Source organism: Ursus arctos, unplaced genomic scaffold, assembly GCF_023065955.2.
Source record: "Ursus arctos isolate Adak ecotype North America unplaced genomic scaffold, UrsArc2.0 scaffold_16, whole genome shotgun sequence".
Classification (NCBI taxonomy): Eukaryota; Metazoa; Chordata; class Mammalia; order Carnivora; family Ursidae; genus Ursus; species Ursus arctos.
This window is the reverse complement of record NW_026622830.1, coordinates 37,644,814-37,665,049: the sequence shown is the minus strand read 5'-3', so window position 1 is coordinate 37,665,049 and position 20,236 is coordinate 37,644,814. Positions and strand designations below refer to the sequence as shown.

Here is a 20,236-nt window from a genome sequence, read left to right as displayed (position 1 = left end):
TCAGGGCGTGATCCCGGCGTTATGGCATCAAGCCCCACATCAGGCTCCTCCGCTATGAGCCTGCTTCCTCCTCTCCCATTCCCCCTGCTTGTGTTTCCTCTCTCACTGGCTGTCTCTATCTCTGTCGAATAAATAAATAAAATCTTTAAAAAAAAAAATCTGATTTAACTCCCATTATTTGAGGAAAACATCTTTTCCACAGTCAGAGTCCTTAGAAATAGCAGAGACCACTTAATGGTTTTTGCCACTAAAAATACCCTAACTTATCACTGAAATGCAGCATTCTAGCAGTACAGTTATTGCCTTAAGATAGTATCAGTAATCACAGAATTTTGCATTTTGAGTAATCTTAAATGATTTGATTTAGTCCAATCTTGATGCAGTATAGTTGTAGGAAAAGAACTGATTTATCTCTGGCTCCACAGCTCGTTAATGACCAGGCTGAGACCAGAATCCAGATCTCTCACTCCAGTGTCCTTTCTACTGTATGGTATTGTTTCTCTCTGTCCTACAGAAGCTTGTGTTTTTGGTACAGCTGTGACTTTCAGTGCTTGTAAAGATAGAGGGCTGCAAAATTGAATGATGCACTGGAGGGATTTTTAATACTCTTCTATTTTAGTCAGTGTTTCTGGAAATAGATAATAAAATGAGAATAGAGCGTAAGAGCCCTGTCCCCATTGATAGGCTGCCTCTCTTCTTCCTTAGAACTTCTTTTAAAACTAAGTAGGCAGTAAAATATCTTCTAAATGGAATAATTTCACAAGTTATTAAGCCATCAGTTTATTGTAAATCTTACAGGTGGGTCCTTTTTGGGTCAATAAAGTGGTCACTTGTTCTGAGTTCTTTAGCAGCTATTCTTTCTGATTTTCATTTGCTGGGCACATCGAGCCTGTGCTTTTACTCTTTCATTTCACTGGGCTAAGACAACTCGTTTTATTACTGCCATTAAAATACATCTGTTGAAAGCCAGTCTGCTCTAGACCCAGTGCTCTGTGCTGAATCGGTGCAGGATTCCAGCAGATCCCTTCCATCCACAGTTGTTCATATAGAGAAGAATTTTAAGGATTTCCTTCATGTTAAAAATATTTTTCCCCTTTTCCTCTGTGTGACTTCAATTTTGAAATTGAGAAATTATTACTAAAGAAATGAATACATGTTTATGCGTCATAGTTGATATAGCTATAGTTTAGATCTAAAAGCAGTTAAAGAAATATGTGAATAGATGTGTAGTTAGATATGTAGGTGTTCCATAATCTTTGTTAGAAACATCATATTATTACTGAATCTACTGTAAGAGTTCAGTGAAAAATTTTTAGAACCTCTTGTTTGTAAAAGGATATTAATATTGGGGCACGTAGGTGGTACAGTTGGTTAAGCATCTGACTCTTGGTTTCAGCTCTGGTCATGATCTCAGGGTCGTGAACGAGTCCTGCATCGATCTCCTTGCTCATTGCCGCGTCAGCTTGAGATTCCCTCTGCCCCTCCCTCTTGTGTTCGTTCTCTCTCTCTCTCTAAAATAAATAAATCTTAAAAGGGATATTAATTTCAAAATGAATAGTCTTTAGGGCTTGGTGGGTCTTCAGCATGCAGGGTGATGTTTAACAATATGCACTCTAAATATTTTTGTTACGATGACTCATTTTTTAGATTCCTGGGAATAAAACTCAATCTGGTTAGTCTGATCTTAGTTCATATGTTCTATTTATTTTATAGGCTTGATTTTTAATTTAATATTCTAATTTAGTAGATTGTTCAAATTTAATTAGGAAAAATTTAACCAACAGTTCTTAAAAATTGCCAAAGGGTTTTCGGGGTGGATTACAGATAAAACAAGATAATTATTGAAACTGGGTGATAAGAACCAGAGCTTCATTAAGCTGTTCTTACTGCTTTTTATATGTTTTAATTTTCATAATAAAAAAGTCACTTTCTTGGGGCGCCTGGGTGGCTCAGTCGTTAAGCGTCTGCCTCCGGCTCAGGGCGTGATCCCAGCGGTCTGGGATCAAGCCCCGCATCAGGCTCCTCCGCTGGGAGCCTGCTTCTTCCTCTCCCACTCCCCCTGCTTGTGTTCCCTCTCTCGCTGGCTGTCTTTCTCTGTCAAATAAATAAATAAAATCTTAAAAAAAAAAAAAAGTCACTTTAACCAGCAAATAAATTGTTTTAAGTAATAATTTAAATGATAACCCATAATGTACTACTTCAAACTATTGATAGTCACTGTGATTTCTCAGTTTTGTGAGCGAAAAGGCCACCTCTTTTCACTGTCAGCCACATAAAAGTGTTCTTCTCTTTTGAATGTATCATTTCATTTTTGCCTCTTCTAGCACTTCTTAGCTTGAACTACTATTACAGATATATGTGTCTGTTTATGTGTCTAGCTTTTTTTAGATTGTAAAATTTTTAAAGACAGAAACCATATATCTGATAGCTTTCATTTTTCCAAAAACCCTACATGGTTTTCTGTATTTATTAAATATTCCATAAATATTTGTTGAACAAACAAAAGAATAACTCAGATGGGAGTTACTTTACAAACCAATCCATTTTAAAAACTGGTTTAATTCTAGATTGAACTATTTGATTTAAAGGAAATGATAGGATTTTCTTTCATGGTCTTTGTAATAAACTTAATATATTTTTATATTCAACTTTAAGGCTCTTGCTGAAGAGGCCAGTGAAGATGAACTTCCTTCTGATGTTGACTTGAATGACCCATACTTTGCTGAAGAAATTACAAAAATAGGTAAGCCAACCCATATTTGAGTTTTTAATTGGAATTTTTTTTTAAACAGGTGACATGGGTAGAAACAATGTAAACTACTTATTCTCTTAAAACTCCTAGAATTTGTGTAGCTCTTTTAGTGGCTTTTTAGTTTTGTCCAATGGGGTATAAACATCTCTCAGGTTAGAAAGGGTCAGCATGCCCCCTGTACATACAAGGAGTAATTTCATTAAAAGGCTTTTGGTGATATGATTGACATAATGGTTTACCAGGGATTCCTTTCTCAGAAATACCCTTGTAGAAGGATTGATGAGAGAAGGGATGAGAGAAAAAAAGAGTCGGCCTCTTGTGTGCTTTCACTGCTTTTTTTTGATGCATCTACTCCAGGTCTTTGCAAGGGCTATGAAAAAGTGAAAGTGAAATAAATTTATGTTCATCTGGATGTGTGTATAAATTTCTTTTAATTTTTACACAGTGTTATATAACATATAAAAACTTTTCTGCTCAAATATACAGAAACGTCTATGTTCCATTTTATCCATTTTACATCTACACTGCTTCATCATTGTAGATGAAAGCCAGCTTCCTCCCCTTTTTCCTTGGATCCCTGAACTATCTGGTATTCAATTTCCTATATCCAAGGAGCTTTGTTACCATTGCGTATGCACTGCTTATTCTTTCCTGAATGCTTTCATTCTTACCTTTTTGGTATGTGTAAATGTGTGTGGTAAGGTTCAGGCCGTACTTAGGCAAGTCAGTGCAGAGACTACTGTAAGCATTTTCCATTTGTTCTCATGCATTTTGCCTTTCCCTGATCTAAATACCACACACATGAACTCCAAAAGACTTGCTCCTGGAGCAACTCCAAGCTGGCATTGTAAAGAGAAGGATTTTATGAAATTTCCCTGCTTCTTGTCCCTCGTGACTAGTGGGCCAGAACAGTTCTCAACAGGAAAGTCAAAATTGCTCAAAATTATTTCCTGGTTGTTACAGCCTTTTAGCACTGACATTTTATTGATGAAAAAGAGATCAAGATGAATAAAGTCTATTATAGGATGTCAGATTCTTAGGAATTGGAAAGGGAAATGGAAACTTAGCATATTCTGCTTTTTATCATACCTGAGCGGTCATTTCTAGAAGATGATGGATTTTAGCCTTATCCTCTGATTTCAGGAAACCAAATTTATAATGGAGAAATGCAAAGCATTATAGTTTCCTTGTTCTCATTCCAAAGTGCTTCATTTGGCATATACAGTCTCGTCAGATTGTAGAACTCAGGGTAGGAGTCAAAGAGTAAGTTAAAAATGTTTTGATGGGTTGGGGTAGCTTGTTTCCTGGAATCAGCACATTTAAATTGTGAAGAAGTTTTCTCGAAAGGTAGTAGGAGAAGTTCCAAGGGAAGGTATAGATAAAATTTATTTGCTTTAATATACTTTTTGATTCCAGAGTGTATTCTAGGAGTAATCATTTGTATCGGCTGAAGTTGTTTCTTTAAAGGAAAAAGAAAAAAAGGACTGAGATTTTTTTTATGTAAAATTTAGGACCAAAGAATAGTATCTTGCCATATTTGTTTATTCATTCAATCAGTAAGTATTACCTACTAGGTGCTGAACACTCTGCTAGGCTAAAGATAGAGAGGTAACAATACAAGCAAGGTTATGTCTTTTGAGAAGTCTGTGGTATTAGGGAAGACATGCTAAACAGGTAAATAAGAATGTTGTGAGAATATGGTCAGTGTTTAAAAGAAAATAGGGTAACATAGATATAGATATAACTGAGAGGAAGAAGAGTAGCTTACTTGAGACATAAGGTAGGCAAAAAAGACTTTTCTGAGGTGATGACATTTGGCTAAGACCTGTAGAATGAGGAGTCCTGCATAAAGAACATTGCAAACAAGGGGTAAGTAGGTAGAAAGCTGTGAGGTGAGAAGGAATTGTCATGTTGGAGAAATTGAAAGACCCCAATGTGGCTGGAGCATGGTCAGAATAGTTTGGTATGAGGCCAGGCTAGGACGCAGGATCAACCCTGCAGGGTCTTGTGTCATGGCAACACATTTGGATTTTACTCTCCTGACAGTTGGAAGCCACTGAAGGGTCTTAAAGCAAGAACATGACCTGATCTGGTGTGTATTCTGGTTCCTGTGAAGAGCACAGAGTAAGCATTGGTGAGAGCTGGGAGACCAGGCTTTACAAGAGATGATGGTTGGTTTAGATAGCATGCCAATAATGGAATTGGAAGGAGAAGAGTAAATGGAATTCTAGATATATTTTGGACGTAGACTTGCTGACTTACTTGAATAAGGAAGAAATTTAGCATAACTCTAGATTTTTGGTTTGAGTCTCTGGAAGAATATTCTTCCATTTACTGAGTTAGGAAGGAATGTAGGAACAATAGGTTTGGGTGGGCAGTAAGGTCAATAGGTCCATTTTGGGTATAATCACTCTGAGATGTTGGCGGTATTAGATTACATTTATAAAGGAGTCTGGGCGATCAGCTGAGAAGTCAATGCAGATATAAACCTAGGAATTAATAGCATATAAATAGTATTTTAAACCACGGAACTGGAGGTGAAAAGCACTGATAAGAAAGGAGGATGCAGGATTGGACTCTGAGGTTGGGTAAAGCCTACACACGGTACTATTACTCTGTCATACTGGCAAAGGTATTACTTGGAAGATAGTGGAAACGTTGAAGAAACTGAGAAGGAGCAGTTGTGGAATAGGAAGAAAAGCATTAGTGTTTGGAAGGGTGTGTAGTTCAAGGCCCACAGTTGAGCAGGACAGAGACATTTTAAGCCAGATGGACTTGGATACATTTATAACACCTTTGCCCTTGGCAATCCCATAGAGCTAAATTTACATACTCTTCAAACTATGGAGGAATTGAGTTCATTAATTAATGCCAGACCTGGTGTTTGGCTTGGGTTAGGAGCCAATGTGAGTACTAGAAATCTTTTCTCATTTTTCCTTCTATTTTTCCCCCTACACTGTAAACTTGCTATAATTTTTTTCTATTTTTTTCTAAACTGCAAACTTGATTATCAAATGAGAGTTTCAAAAATATAATGTATTTCTAGAATGAGTTAAAAGTTATTTTTTTCTTAGAAATGAAATACAGTTGACCCTTGAACAATATGGGTATGAACTGCACTATGAACCATGAATCCACTTTTACATGGATTTTTTTATGATGAATACAGTGCAGTACTGTAAATGTATTTTCTCTTATATTTTTTTATAACATTTTCTTTTCTCTAGCTTACTTTATCGTAAAAATATATAATACAAACAAATATACAAAATGTGTATGAATCAACTCTGTATGTTATTAAGGCTTCAGGTCAACAGTAGGCTATTAGTAGTTATTTTTGGAGGAGTCAAAAGGTATATGTGGATTCTTAACTGTGTGTGGGGGGGGTCAGTGCCCCTAACTTCTGTGTTGTTCAAAGGTCAACTGTATTGGAAAAATTTGTTTATTGCTGTCTGATCACAAAATTCCTTGTAAGATTTTGTTTTTGAAGAAGTAGGAGTAAAATAAAGTATATCACATGTAAATATACCCTATTAAAATGTATCCTTTGTCTCAACAAGTTTAGATATTTGATAAACTACCATGAAAATCTAATGATATGCTACACATACTTGATTCAGTCAGTATGTTGAGTGCGTATATCATACTGCTTGTATATGTTGGTTTATAATTTAAAGATGCTTTTATATGTATTCTGTCCTCTAAACTTCAGCCCACTTTATAGATGAGTCAATTGGAGCTCAAAAATCATAGCTGAATTGCACAAGGGCCAGTGGTAGATGGTAGAATCTCAGTCTTAATGGACTCTCTTTACTTTTTGTAACCCTTAAAGTATGTTGTAAAGACCAAAACCAGAGCCTGGACCCGTGTGTATTAGAGGTAGACATGGGAATTGCTGGATTTTCAAGCAAAGCCAGAATGCTCAAGTCCAGAGGATGATTAACAGACTGTATCTAATTATGGGCACTGGAACTTGCTACAAAAACAGTGAATTGCAAGGGGGCTTGCAGATACACTCCCGTCTGGTCAGTACTGAGACCGCATTTGCCCTCCAGTGAATTCTTTTAATTATTCTCGTAAGAAGTGCTCAGCTAAACCCTTTGGAGGAAGTTTTTTATGAGAGTACTTCTCAGACATTACAAGTAATGGAAAATGGAATTTCCTTTACAGATACTCCTTTTACAGGTCAACTTTTCGTAACACATCTTTTTCCATACATGTATTCTGTTACATTTTTTGCTTAAAGAGATAGTAGCCTTGGTAAGGATTTGTAGATTTATTTATTTAATCCATAACCTCTGATCTAGAATCTCTGTTAGTATTCAGTGTGTTAGAATCACCCGTTTGTACTTTTCACAGCAGTCCCAGGACACATGGTTTCCTACTTGCCAAAAGATTCACTGAAAAATAAAGAGAACATTTCAGAACAGGGACTTTCATTTCCCTAGTACTCTTTATGTAACTTAAGTCTGATAACTTTACAAAGAGAAAAAAAAATGCTTTAAAAAAAAATTAAGATGATCTTGTTAACAGTGCAGAAAAGATCTCTACACATTATTTATCTTCTGGCTAAACAGTTTGGGCCAGGACAGTAAATTCTTTGTGAGCAAAGAAATGTTCATCATGTTAAAATTGGATATCATTTTTAGCCCTGACCGTTTTGGAGATTCTTTTTTTCCTCCTTTGCTACAGTCTTTCTTTCAAGTTTATTTTTATGACTTTTCACCAGGTTGTTATAAAATCCGGAACAGTTCATTGTGGGTTCTTTGAAATTATTTCCCACAGCTGTATATGAAGATCTTTATCTCCTTTATGTATTAATCATATACAGCCTGGTTTTTTTCCTGCCACAGAACGATCTTCTGCATATGTCACTTGTCCGTTCACTTCAAAAGGAGTCTTGCCCTGAGAACATAGGAGCAGAAGTAAACTTAGGGTATAGAAGTCAGACCCTAAGAAAGTAGAACTTTGATGATATTATATATAAATATACACATATTTTAAAATAGAGAAAAAGTTATAATCTGAAAGTAGATACATTTCCTGAAAAACATTTGAGATAGGAACAATAAAGGCTTTCACTTTAGGAAAAAGGGCTGTCTACGAATATTTCTTCCTGGAAGTGTAGACATATGCCTTGGTAACACTGAGCACTTTTATGCTAGCATTTTCTCTCCGCTGGGAATGGCTGCAAAAGTACAGCAGGGGCTTAATGCTCACGGAGCAGTTTCTAAAGCCTCTCTCAACTTTAAGGCTTCATTTTTTTCCTGTTACCCCTCATTAGCTGCAGTTCTTCAACCACTATATGCTTTGTGATTTTTTTTATTATTTCACGATAAAATGTATTTTAAACAGAAAGAGTTGTTACAAGGAGAATGACATTCGATAATAAAGAAGTGTTGTTTAGTGATTAGCAGTACAGAGCCCAGGGGCGCCTGGCTGGCTCTGTCGTTAAGCATCTGCCTTTGGTTCAGGTCATGATCCCAGGGTCCTGGGATCAAGCACCACATTGGGCTCCCTGCTCAAGAGGAAGCCTGCTTCTCTCTCTCCCACTCCCCCTGCTTGTGTTCCCTCTCTCACTGTCTCTTCCTCTGTCAAATAAATAAATAAAATCTTTAAAAAACAAACAGTAGCAAGCCTGAGCTGGACTGGTTGGGTTTGAATCATGGTTCCTTACTAAACTTCAGAGAATTACTTAATCTCTCTGTGCTTCAGTTTCCTCATCAACAGAATGAAGATTATAACAAATGATGGAATCTACCTCATAGATCATTGTGAGGATTGTAATAGTTAATATATGTAAAGTGAGTAGAACAGTACTACTGACTGATACACAGTAAGTGCTATGTAAGCATTAATCATTATTACCTTAAAGACTGTTGGTTTCTCTGTGTGGGAAGGACAGAGCACAGCTTAGTCAAAGAAGACAGCTTTCAGTAGAGATGATTGGCATTGTGTAATAATATTCTAGAGTATCATGACATCAGAACATGTCTTTGTAGATTCTGAAACTTCTTACTCATTAAACTAGTCTTTCATACTTTAGCACCTTGATACCAATTCCCTTTGCACCCCTCCCACTCCAACAGACACAAAAAAAGAAGAAAAAATAAGGCATCAGCATGATCACCAAGGAACCCAGGAACATCTTCTTTACGTGTAGTAATAGCAAGCACTTTATAGCACCATGTGTCAGGCGTTAACTGAGCCCTTCACATTTACCAATTTATTTAGTCCTGGTAGGTGCTACTATTACAATCCCCATTCTACAGATGAGGGCATAAGCCCAAACTGCCACAGCGTAAGTGTGGTACAGCTAGAATTTACATCAGGTCAGCTGCTTCAGGTTCAAGTGCCCTTACCTGCTGCACATGACTACCTCTCATTCAGGATGAGAACATCTCTTCTAACGTCTTGTGGTCTCAAGAAGTCCCTGAGTCCCTGGAAATAAAGCAGTGCTACCAGTCAGGAGCCACTTTTACCATAAGTAGTTTTGCTTAATAATAGGGCTAGAAAGTTAACGGAAGATCAGTTTTGTCTTTAGAGAAGGAAAAGTTGTTTTTACTAAACTTTTACTCTGAAAATCTTACTGTAAAGATGAATTTTTCATTTTCCAGATGACTTTTTTATATACAGAATTTTTAGAGTTTATATATTAAAATCACTTTTTTTTCTTTGTGATTTCTTCTCTTCTATGCTTAGAAAATATTTCTTCTATTTAAGATCAGGTAATCTTCTGGATTTCTCATAGTGTTTTTTTTTTCATGTTTAACTTTTAATCCATTTGCATTTTATTTTCCTGTACATTTTGAGGTGAGGCTATAACTTGATTTTTTTCCCCAGAATAAAGCAGATTCCCCAGCACCAGTTATTGAATAATCCCTTCTTTTTTCCAGTGATGTATGATAGTGCATTTTATTACACACTAAGCCATATTGTTCTATTGTATGAATGGATCTTGAATTTTATCCAGTGCTTATTCTGTATCTATTCAGATGATCTCATCGTTTTTCTTTTTTAATTAATGATGTAATTATACATTATTTTCAGAAGAAATTCCTTCTTTATAATATTCAGTCACTGCATCCAGATGTATTTATTTCATTCATACCCATAGTTCTCTCCAGTGACATTTTTATTTACTTTTTTTAGTTTCTATTCATTTATTGATAAGATTATTCCTAGATATCTTGCATTTTTGTTCCTAGTGTAAATAGAATGTCACGGATTGTCTTGTAATTTTTTCACCCTTCTGTGTTGGTTTGTTGTGCCAGGTATAAAAGAAAAGAAAAAATCAACGAAATCTACAAAAGATGACACATCTCCAGTGGAAGATGCTGAAATAGAAAGACAGAAGGTAAAACATGATCATTGCTACATTCCTGCTGGATAATTGATATGTACAATTTAAATGAGGTTGTCTACATGAGTTTCTAGTGTCCCTAATAAAAAATAACTGATTTTAGCAATAAAATTTATAAATAAATTATAAAACACATAATTAAATATTTTAGCAATGTAGGTTTTTTTTTAAAGATTTACTTATTTGAGAGAGAGAGTGAGAGAGAGTGAGCGTGGAGAGGAGGGGCAGAGGAAGAGAATTTCAGGCAGACTCCCTCCTGAGCAGGAAGCCCGATGTGGGGCTTGATCTCACAACCTGAGATCATGACCTGAACTGAAATCAAGTTGAATGCTTAACCACCTGAGCCACCCAGGTGCTCCTAGCAGTGTAGTTTTTATCAAACATTTTTCCAGCTAATACAAAGTTGAAATTTTATCTCAAACCCAAGTCATGTCCCTTTTTGATTTAGAGGAAAATAAGACACTATTAAAAATTCTTACTATAAGACCAAAAAAAATGCTACTATTAAAAGCTTGAAATAATATTGCCATAAGTTTAATTTTTTTGACTTCTTAAATTTAAATTCAATTAATTAACATATATTATATTATTAGTTTCAAAGGTAGAGTTTAGTGATACATCATTTGCATATAACATCCAGAGCTCATCACACCACGTGCCCTCCTTAATGCCCATCACCCAGTTACTCCATCCTCCCACCCACCTCTCCTCCAGCAACCCTCAGTTTGTTTCCTATAGTTAAGAGTCTCTCACGGTTTTTCTCCCTCTCTGATTTCGTCTTATTTTTCCCTCCCTTCCCCTATGATCCGGTTTCATTTCTTAAATTCTACATATGAGTGAAATCATATAATTGTCTTTCTCTGATTGACTTATTTTGCTTAGCATAATACCTTCTAGTTTCATCCACTTTGTTGCAAATGGTAAGATTTCTTTCTTTCTTTCTTTCTTTCTTTCTTTCTTTCTCTTTCTTTCTTTTTTTTTGATGGCTGACTAGTATTCCATGTGTATATATACCACATCTTCTTTATCCATTTATCTGTCAATGGACATCTGGGCTTTTTCCATATTTTGGCTGTTGTGGACATTGCTGCTGTAAACACTGGGGTGCAGGTACCCCTTCCAATCACTGTGTTTGTATCCTTTGGATAAATACCTAGCAGTGCAGTTGCTGGGTCATAGGGTAGCTCTATTTTTAACTTTCTGAGGAACCTCCATACTGTTTTCCATAGTGTCTGTACCAGCTTGCATTCCCACCAGCAGTGTAAGAGGGTTCCCCTTTCTCCACGTCCTCACCAACATCTGCTGTTTCCTGACATGTTAATTTTAGCCATTCTGACTGGTGTGAGGTGGTATCTCATTGTGGTTTTGATTTGTATTTCCCTGATGCTGAGTGATGTTGAGGAGCTTGGGACTTCAAGATAAAAAGCTTTTGCACAGAAAAGGAAACAGTCGACAACACCAAAAGACAGCCTACTGAATGGGAGAAGATATTTGCAAATGTCTTATCAGATAAAGGGCTAGTATCCAGAATCTATAAAGAACTTACCAAACTCAACACCCAAAAAACAAATAATCCAGTCAAGAAATGGGCAGAAGACATGAACAGACGTTTCTCCAAAGAAGACATACAAATGGTCAACAGACACATGAAAATATTGCCATAAGGTTTAATTCAGCCTGAATCTGTCCTATAATTCAGACTTTGTTTTTGTGTTGTCATGTGCTAATTTCTCTTACTATTGCAAAGAACATAAAGGTAACGTACAAAATTAAAGTCTTTCTTGGAAATGCAGTGACCTTTATGTTTCACTGACTCCAAAGATCCATGGCACAGATTAATATGTATTTTTGCTGAGGCAGGAGTTGGAGTCAGTAACGTCTCCGTGACCAGTGTTCATGTCACTGCCTAGGAGTGAGCCTAATTGGTCACCTAAACTGCATGATGATAATGCATCTTTTCTATCCTCCATTTATTGCACATACAGTAATACTCATAGAGTAAAGGAGTGCGAAGAAAATCTTTCTTTTGTGGAAAATGGCCCTAAAAAGAAAGCCAACTGCAGGTGCCAGTGATGGAAGTGAAAGGAAGTCAAAGCAATCTAGGGAGGCCTGGGTGGCTCAGTCGGTTAAGCATCTGCCTTCAGCTCAGGTCGATAATCCCAGGGATCGAGTCCCACATTGGGCTCCCTGCCCAGCAGGGAGTCTGCTTCTCCCTCTGCCTGCCACTCCCCCTGCATGTGTATGCGCGTGCTCTCTCTCTCTCTGACAAATAAATAAATCTTTTAAAAAATCATAATGTAATCTAAAGTGGTAGTATAGAAATTTTCACCAAAGTTTGGCCGTATACTCTGTATTTTCTCTAGTGTACATGGTTGTTTACTTAGTTCCTCAAGGTTCATGTTTAAATCCATGGTTGGAAGAAAATTCCACTGTTTAGTGGAAACACATATTTCAGAAGCAAATATTAAGATCCTGCCTTCATAGAAATGTGTCAGTTTTGAAAAAGTAAAGGCAAAAAAAGCAAAAGAAAAAAAATTCCTTGCTGTTAAAGCACGTGTTTGGAAAGCGTAGGTTGTTTCACAAAATACTACATGTTTGCTAAATATAGTGTCATTGCTTGAAAAGACCAAACTAAGTGAAAATGAGAAATTGTTATTTGGGGGTTTGAGGACTCTTTCCTATAGCCTGTTAACCAGTTACATGAAGTGAAATGTGGTCTGGGTTTGGGGTTTTTTTTTTTAAGATTTTATTTATTTGACAGAGAACAAGCAGGGGGATCAGCAGGCAGAGGGAGAGGGAGAAGCAGGCTCCCCACTGAGCAGAGAGCCCAACGCAGGGCTCGATCCCAGGACCCTGGGATCATGACCTGAGCCGAAGGAAGACACTTATCTGACTGAGCCACCCAGGCACCCCTGTGGTCTGGTTTTTAAATACAAACTTTCACTCCTCTCCTGCTCTTGGTAATGTTGCTTCTAAAAATTTTATCTTACTGCTCTACAAAGATCTCTGGGTTTCTTTATGAGTTTTGGTAATCCACAATCAGTTTATGGATGACAGATGTTATCCCAGAGCATTAGCGACTGGGTTCTCCTTTCCTAGAGGGAGTATCTGTGCCCCATACTTCTGCTTGGGGAAAAAAAGCACTGTTGTATATTTGATCTTTCTTTTTCTCTCTCCACAGGCTGAAATGGCTTTGCTCATGATGGATGAGGAGGAAGAGAATAAGAAACACTTCGATTACAACAAGATTGTAGAGCACCAGAATCTGAGCAAAAAGAAGAAAAAACAGCTTATGAAAAAGAAGGAATTATTAGAGGATGACTTTGAGGTAACCAGGGACATCTCTTAAAGCTGGTGTTGAATTTAAAGTTGGCTCTGGAGATGAGCATTGAGCACAGCCAAAGTTAGCCTGAAATGTCTTAGGAAGGGCCCATAGTGGAGCCAAAGCTGCCATCTTTTAGTCCAAAGTAGGCAGTTTATCCCAGAGTGGATCAAATCACTGTTTAGGTGAGCACCATGTGAAGTATTGGCTTCTTTTGGTTGCACCAAAGCTGTGGCTGTGCTTTTTTTTTTTTTTTTTTTAAATACCTAGCTTTTAATGTTAGGATCTCATGCAGAATCTCATGATGGGAAAGATATGCATACTCAAGCTTGACTGAGAAAGAGCAGGTGCATGTCACACACTCACTGTGTACAGCGGCCACTGCAGTAGGCCATGCTTTTTTTATTGCTATGTCTCTCTGTTTCCGTCCCTCCCTCTTTTTCCTCTTTTTGCTAATAAGAACCTATTCCTAACGGCCATTCACTCCTATGTGCGAGTCTGAGCCTGTACAAAAAATCTGCAGACTGCTGTCAGCAACTACTTAATGACTTCTGAGAGTAGGCCTTAAAACTCCATTGAAAATCTGTGGGAAAACAATTTTCTAATGAATCAATACAAAACACTCATATTTGTATTTTATATAATCAACAGCTCACTTTCAAAATTCTGCCCCATTTCTGGGCCTTTTGATTTACTAATTGTTTTCCTTTTGGATTTGCAGGTAAATGTTAAGGATGCACGGTTTCAGGCAATGTATACCTCTCACTTGTTCAATTTGGATCCTTCAGATCCTAATTTCAAGAAAACAAAAGCTATGGAAAAAATCCTTGAGGAGAAAGCCCGGCAGAGAGAACAAAAAGAGCAAGAACTTACTCAGACAATAAAGAAAAAAGAGAGTGAAATTCAAAAGGAATCACAGAAGAGATCCATTGATCCTGCCTTGTCAATGTTGATTAAATCTGTAAAAAATAAAACAGAGCAGTTTCAAGCAAGAAAAAAACAAAAAGTCAAATAGCTGTATGTTGTTTCTTTTTGGATTGAGAATGTGTTCTCCTAAAGTATAATGAAGTGATAGAGGGAATATTTATCGGGAACAAAGCTATCTTTCAAGAATATGAATAAAATCTTATTCTGACCATTGTAAAATTTCTCCGCCTAGATAACAGTTTGACGTAATTGTGAATGATTGACAGATTTGTTCTGTGTATTTCCACAGATTAATCATAATTAACTTAATTAAATTGAAATCTAGGATTTATTTAATTTTTGTATTTTATGAAATTCAACCATTCTAGTAGAAACTTAGCCTAATTTTTTAAAAAACTTTATAATTCTATGTAAAAAAAATAAAGCAGTGCTCAGTTCTTAAATCTGAATAAGAGTTAAAATTTGAAAATATGTATATGCTATACATTAATTTCTCTGGAAACAGGAGGCAAATTTAGGTATCTATGTAAATAATTTATTTTTCTAGCCATAATGGACAGAAGCCAATAACTTTCTTTACTGTTTGTTATGTTTATTATAGTTTGTTTATGAAATTAATTTGTAAATAAAAGTGTAAAATATTTTTATTATTTTGTGTAGGATTTATTTCATTTTATGCACCTTAAATAAGCCACTCTCTGAAAAAATACCTGAAAAGTGACTAAGAGGACAATTCTGTGAAGAGGCAGTTTCAGGTTTGCATTGTTCATAATTGTATTTGAAATGTTCATGAGCTCTGCAATGATTTTTCTATTTGTAGTAACAGAAAATTCTGTCTGCCCTTCAGATTTTTGGAATGCTTAGAAGGGTGGACATGCTGCCATAGAGTTTAAGGAATCTTAATTCCTTTTAAAATTAAAGTACATCTTTAAGGCCTTAATACTCCTGGATCTCATCTGGTCTGTCTTATAAACTATTAACCATTTAGAGAGGAGAATTAGGTGTGCTATATAAATAAATGAAAATAAAAACCAAAATGGTCACTTGGAACAAATGATAAATATGGTAGCTTCTGAAAAGGCAGTAGGAATTTAGCCAGGTTCGTGGTTAATAGTAAACGACATTTTTGGTATAAAAATTCAAGCCTACTAATGTAGTATGTGTTTTCAAGAATAAAAGGATGTAAAACTCAGGGATATGAAGATAATAAGGGTGTATAAACAGTCTCTGAAAGAAAAAAATATTTAAATTGCTTATTGTAACAGAGAAAAATGCAGAATATTGTTCAGGAAATTGTGGGGTGGTTTTCTTTTTTTCCATAAAGCACTGGCATTGTTAGGTAATTCAGCCAAGTAGAGCAGTGTTCCTGTTGATCTATCCGTGAACTTCCCAGTATTTACTCATCATTGAAAAAACCATGAATCTTAATATGTTAATGAATACAGTATAGAAACAGTTTTATAATTACTCATATTTCATGTATGCAAGGAAAAAAACTTGTTTCCTTTAAGCTGTTTAATCATAATGTAGGGATTACTCAGAGTTTGATTTTAAGATTCCTGTGAAACTTAGCCCTTTGGTTTTTGGTTTGGTTTGGTTTGGTTTTTTGTTTTTGAGTTCTATGTTTTAAAGTCACTGTTTTTAATTATAAACCTCGTTTTACAGTCAGGTATGTAATTGCTTATAACAAATAAATTGAGCTTGTAAATTTTGCATAGCCCTGGCTCCTTTTCTCAAAGAGTTGATATTTTATTAGTTAGAAAAAAATAGCATTATCAGGTGCAGCGTTAAATAAACATTCCACACAGAGTGTTAAGATCTCAATAAATAATTGCTGGTAGTAAAAGGATACAAAATGTCCGCTGTCAAAATTCAGCATTTATGGAACATAAGAAGTAGGAAGATCGGTAGGAGAAGAAAGGGAAGAAGAAAGGGGGGGTAAACAGAAGGGGGAATGAACCATGAGAGACTATGGACTATGTTGGTGCTATGCTTTGTACTGAAGTTAGTTTATGCCAAGGGGCGAAGGGGCTAAGGGGCGGGGGAGGGAAATGGCACCAACCCGCTCCTTTGTCCCTGGAGAGGGGAGTCCATGCCTGCTGCTCTCAGGGAAGCACTCCAGAGGAGCGAACAATTTCCCCTCCTGGATCACAGGCGTTTTTTCAGATTGCTGATTTTCCGCTGTCTCTAGGTCGCTTGCCCACCAGGAGCAGCCCAGTGCACCCTAGGCTCTACCCTAGCCAGGCTGCTGACTTTCAAAATTCCAAACTTTAGGGACCTGGTGTTGGCAGGGACTTGCACCGGTCCCCTGGGAAAGGGTCTCACTGTGCTGGAACGGAGACAGGTCTGACCCAGAAGGGCAGTTGCGGCAGAGCACAGGGGCACGGGGTTTGAAGCAAGCAGGTGAAACAGCCAGCGCCCCTGTTAGCCGCCCTCAGCAGGTGTCTCTGCGCCTATGTTCAGGGGTGGGGGTGGAAATGCCCCCCCGGGGGGATCTTTTGTCCCCAGAGAGGCAATGCCACCTCTCACAGACGCGCTCCGGAAAGACGAACCGTCTCCTCCCTGTACCGCTGAGGCGATCCTCAGACCGCAGTCTGCCCCCAGGGTCGTTTGCCCGCCTCTGCTCCAGGAGTAAGGCAGCACCCTCAGGACTCGGCCACGTCCCAGCCTGACGACCTCGGAAGCTCCAGCCTTTGAGCCCCGCTGGTTGTTGCAAAAACTCATGATATTCGGCCCTTCTCGTTTTCCCAGACAGTGACTTGGGGGAAGTGTTCCTGTGCTTGTCCCTGTGCACTCCTCTCTCTTGCCTTTCTCCGCAACCAAGGCTCCCTCCCCACAGTACCTGCCATCCATTTCTCCCCCAAACCACGTCTCCTCACTTCCTACCTTCCTCCAAGTGGCCTCCTCTCTCCCTCTAGTTGTGCGGTTTGTTCTCTCAGTCCTCGGGTCAACTTCTTGAGTATGTAGAGTGATTTGACGGCAACCTAGATGTGTTTGAGGACCGAAGCAAACCTAGGGTCCTATGTCACCATCTTAGCTCCCCCTCCCTCCGCCCATTTTTAATCCAATTACCATTTATTTGTGCGCTGAATTGTATAAAGGTCTTTATATGTTTTGATATTAGCCCCTTGTCAGATATATCATTTGCAAATATCCTGTCTCGTTCAGTAGGTTACCTTTTTGTTTTGTTGATTTCCTTCACTGTGCAACATAATGCAATTTCTAACAAAATCCCAGAAAGCTTTTATATATATGTGTATATATATATACACACAAGCTTTTTCTAAACTTTTTAATGAAAGTTACAGGTGCTAAAATAATTAAAATAACCTTTTAAAAAAGAACAAAGTGGTAGGAACCACTCTACCCTTTTACTCTGTGAAAAATGCTCTTACAGGGATGGAAAGATAAGTTACAAACTGAAAGAAGATATCAGTCAACCACATACCCAAAAGAGAACTAATATCTAGAATATATAAATAATTCTTAAAACTCTACAGTTAAGGGGCGCCTGGGTGGCTCAGTCGTTAAGCGTCTGCCTTCAGCTCAGGGTGTGATCCCCCCATTCTGGGATCGAGCCCCACATCAGGCTCTTCCGCTGGGAGCCTGCTTCTTCCTCTCCCCCTCCCCCTGCTTCCCTCTCTCGCTGGCTGTCTCTGTCAAATAAATAAATAAATAAAATCTTTAAAAAAAAAACACCTCTACAGTTAAAAAATGTCTCATTAGAAAATGGGCAAAAGACATGAGCAGACATATCACTGGAGAGAACGTACAGACGGCAAGCAAGCTTGAGAAAAGATGTTCTAGTTCATTGGCCGTTAGGAGAATACAAATTAAAACCACAATGAGATATCACTACATAACTATCAGAATGTGTAAAATAAAGAATAGTGACACCAAATGCTGGCAAGAATGCAGAGAGATCATTAAGCAGGTCAGAGCAGGAGAAAGACTGTGCGTGCTCCCCCAAGAACTGTGTGACTATGAGTGAGACTAAAGGCTGTTCCCCAATGTCTGTTCTCTCCATCTTCCATAGTAACAGAACCCTTTAGTTAGGCATAAAGCTTTGCATAATAAAACCATTTTACCCATCCTCCTTTGCAGCTGGTATGGAAGCAAATTATAGCACGTAGGGCCCTATTTTTGAAATCATCAGACGAGTAAATTTTGCCTCTTGCCTTCTTCCCTTCTCTCACTCTCCTGCTTGGAATGCAGATGTAATGGCTAAAGTTCCAGGAGCTATCTTGGATCCTCAGGACAAAAGCCCCACTCCAGGTATTGTAATAGCATTGTCTGGTGACAAATGGTAGTTACAATTGAGGTGAGCATAGCATAACATAGAGACTTGTCAAATCACTATGTTATACACCTGAGACTAATGTTACATTGTGTGTCAAATATACTTCAATTTTTAAAAAAAGCCACACTCCATTATCCAGAGATAATGTATGGTAAGCTGGAAAGAGCCAGTATCTCTGAGGACTTCATGGAGAATAACCACCATATCATTCATAGGCTGTCTTTTTTCAAGACATCTATGTGACAGAAAATATAATACTTCCTTGTTCAAGCCACCATTTTCTCCGGTCTCTGTTACTTCCCACGCTACCTGTATCTTAACTAACACAAAGACAAATATAGTGGCATTGGGACATACTCTTTTTTTTTAAAGATTTTATTTATTTATTCATCAGAGAGAGAGTGCATAAGCAGAGGGAGCAGCAGGCAGAGAGAGAGAAGCAGGCTCCCTGCTGAGCAAGGAGTCTGATGCGGAACTCGAGCCCAGGACCCTGGGATCATGACCCGAGCCAAAGGCAGACGCTTAACTGACTGAGCCACCCAGGCATCCCTGGGCCACAGTCTTTATGGACTATTTTGCACTAGTTTGAGACTGTTGTAGATTATTCTTCCATATTCTTAAAAAAAAAAAAAAAACCTTAGCAGTATATTACAGTCAAAATGCTTGCACCTTGAAGTAGCAGAATAGAATGCTCAGTCAGGTAAGCCTCCTGGCTTTCTGGAAATGACATGAGTCATGAGAAATGAGACAAACCCCCTTAGAAGGCAACTGGGACCCTTTGTTCTACAAGTCCCGCTGACATTAGAGTTACAAACTTTATATTCAGCATCTCTGGGTTCACATTATCACTTCCTTGAAAAATTTATGAAGGAGCAGTTGCCAACAGCAAGCCAGAACCAGGCCCACGGGAAAATGACAAAGCGTGAATGAGAGTCAGTGCTCAGCCTTAAATACGGTTGCCCAAATTTTGCCAAAATGTGGAGGTGACAATGCCACGTGGTACGACAGTGCCAAAGCAAATAGACTAACAGATTATACCGTGTTAGAGAAAGTTGTGAGAAATGCTAGCTTTGGGGTTATGAGCTGTTTTCATGCATTTTTTAAAATTAAAATCAAGTCATTATCCTTTATCACTGTACCTGCTTTTGTCTTCAGTAGCCTCTCATGAGTTTTTTAACCCCTTTTACTAAACTCTAAAATTAATTGGTAGTGTCTTTCATCTTAGATCAGTCAGAAATAATAAACTCTGTCATATTTCAAATAGTTCAGCTGATGAGCAAGGCAGGAAATGGCCAATGAAGCATATCAACAATTTTTAAATGGGGGGAGGGGTGGATTATTGAGCTAAACTAAGAATTAGTTAGGAAAGACCTTTAAGTTAGAAGTGGAACAACTCTAAAAAAAAATAAGTTTAATGTATAAGCAGTAGCTCATTATTGGACTGAAAAAAAAACTCTGAAAATTATTTGAGTACATATGTTCCTCCATTTGGGTCTGTTATCTGGACCTGTTCCAGGACAATCCTAGGATTCTTTTGGAGAGCTCGAGCAATATCAGAAACCATTCAGGAAT

General features: G+C 37.7%; 1 protein-coding gene across 4 annotated transcripts in view; it reads left to right on the top strand.

Moving 5' to 3' along the window:
• The window catches only part of ESF1 (ESF1 nucleolar pre-rRNA processing protein homolog), a 62,891-nt gene extending 46,810 nt beyond the window's left edge, over positions 1–16,081 (top strand). For 3 of the 4 annotated variants that reach the window (XM_026503014.4, XM_057312669.1, XM_026503015.4), the window contains exons 11-14: positions 2,656–2,743; positions 10,027–10,109; positions 13,297–13,443; positions 14,159–16,081. In XM_026503014.4, coding sequence (XP_026358799.2) covers positions 2,656–2,743; positions 10,027–10,109; positions 13,297–13,443; positions 14,159–14,452 — 612 coding nt within the window. In that variant the 3' untranslated portion in view covers positions 14,453–16,081. Of the gene's footprint in view, positions 1–2,655; positions 2,744–8,467; positions 8,589–10,026; positions 10,110–13,296; positions 13,444–14,158 lie in introns of those variants that run through there. The other variant, XR_006409956.3, reaches the window with a different exon arrangement.
• Positions 16,082–20,236: the final 4,155 nt, after the last annotated feature.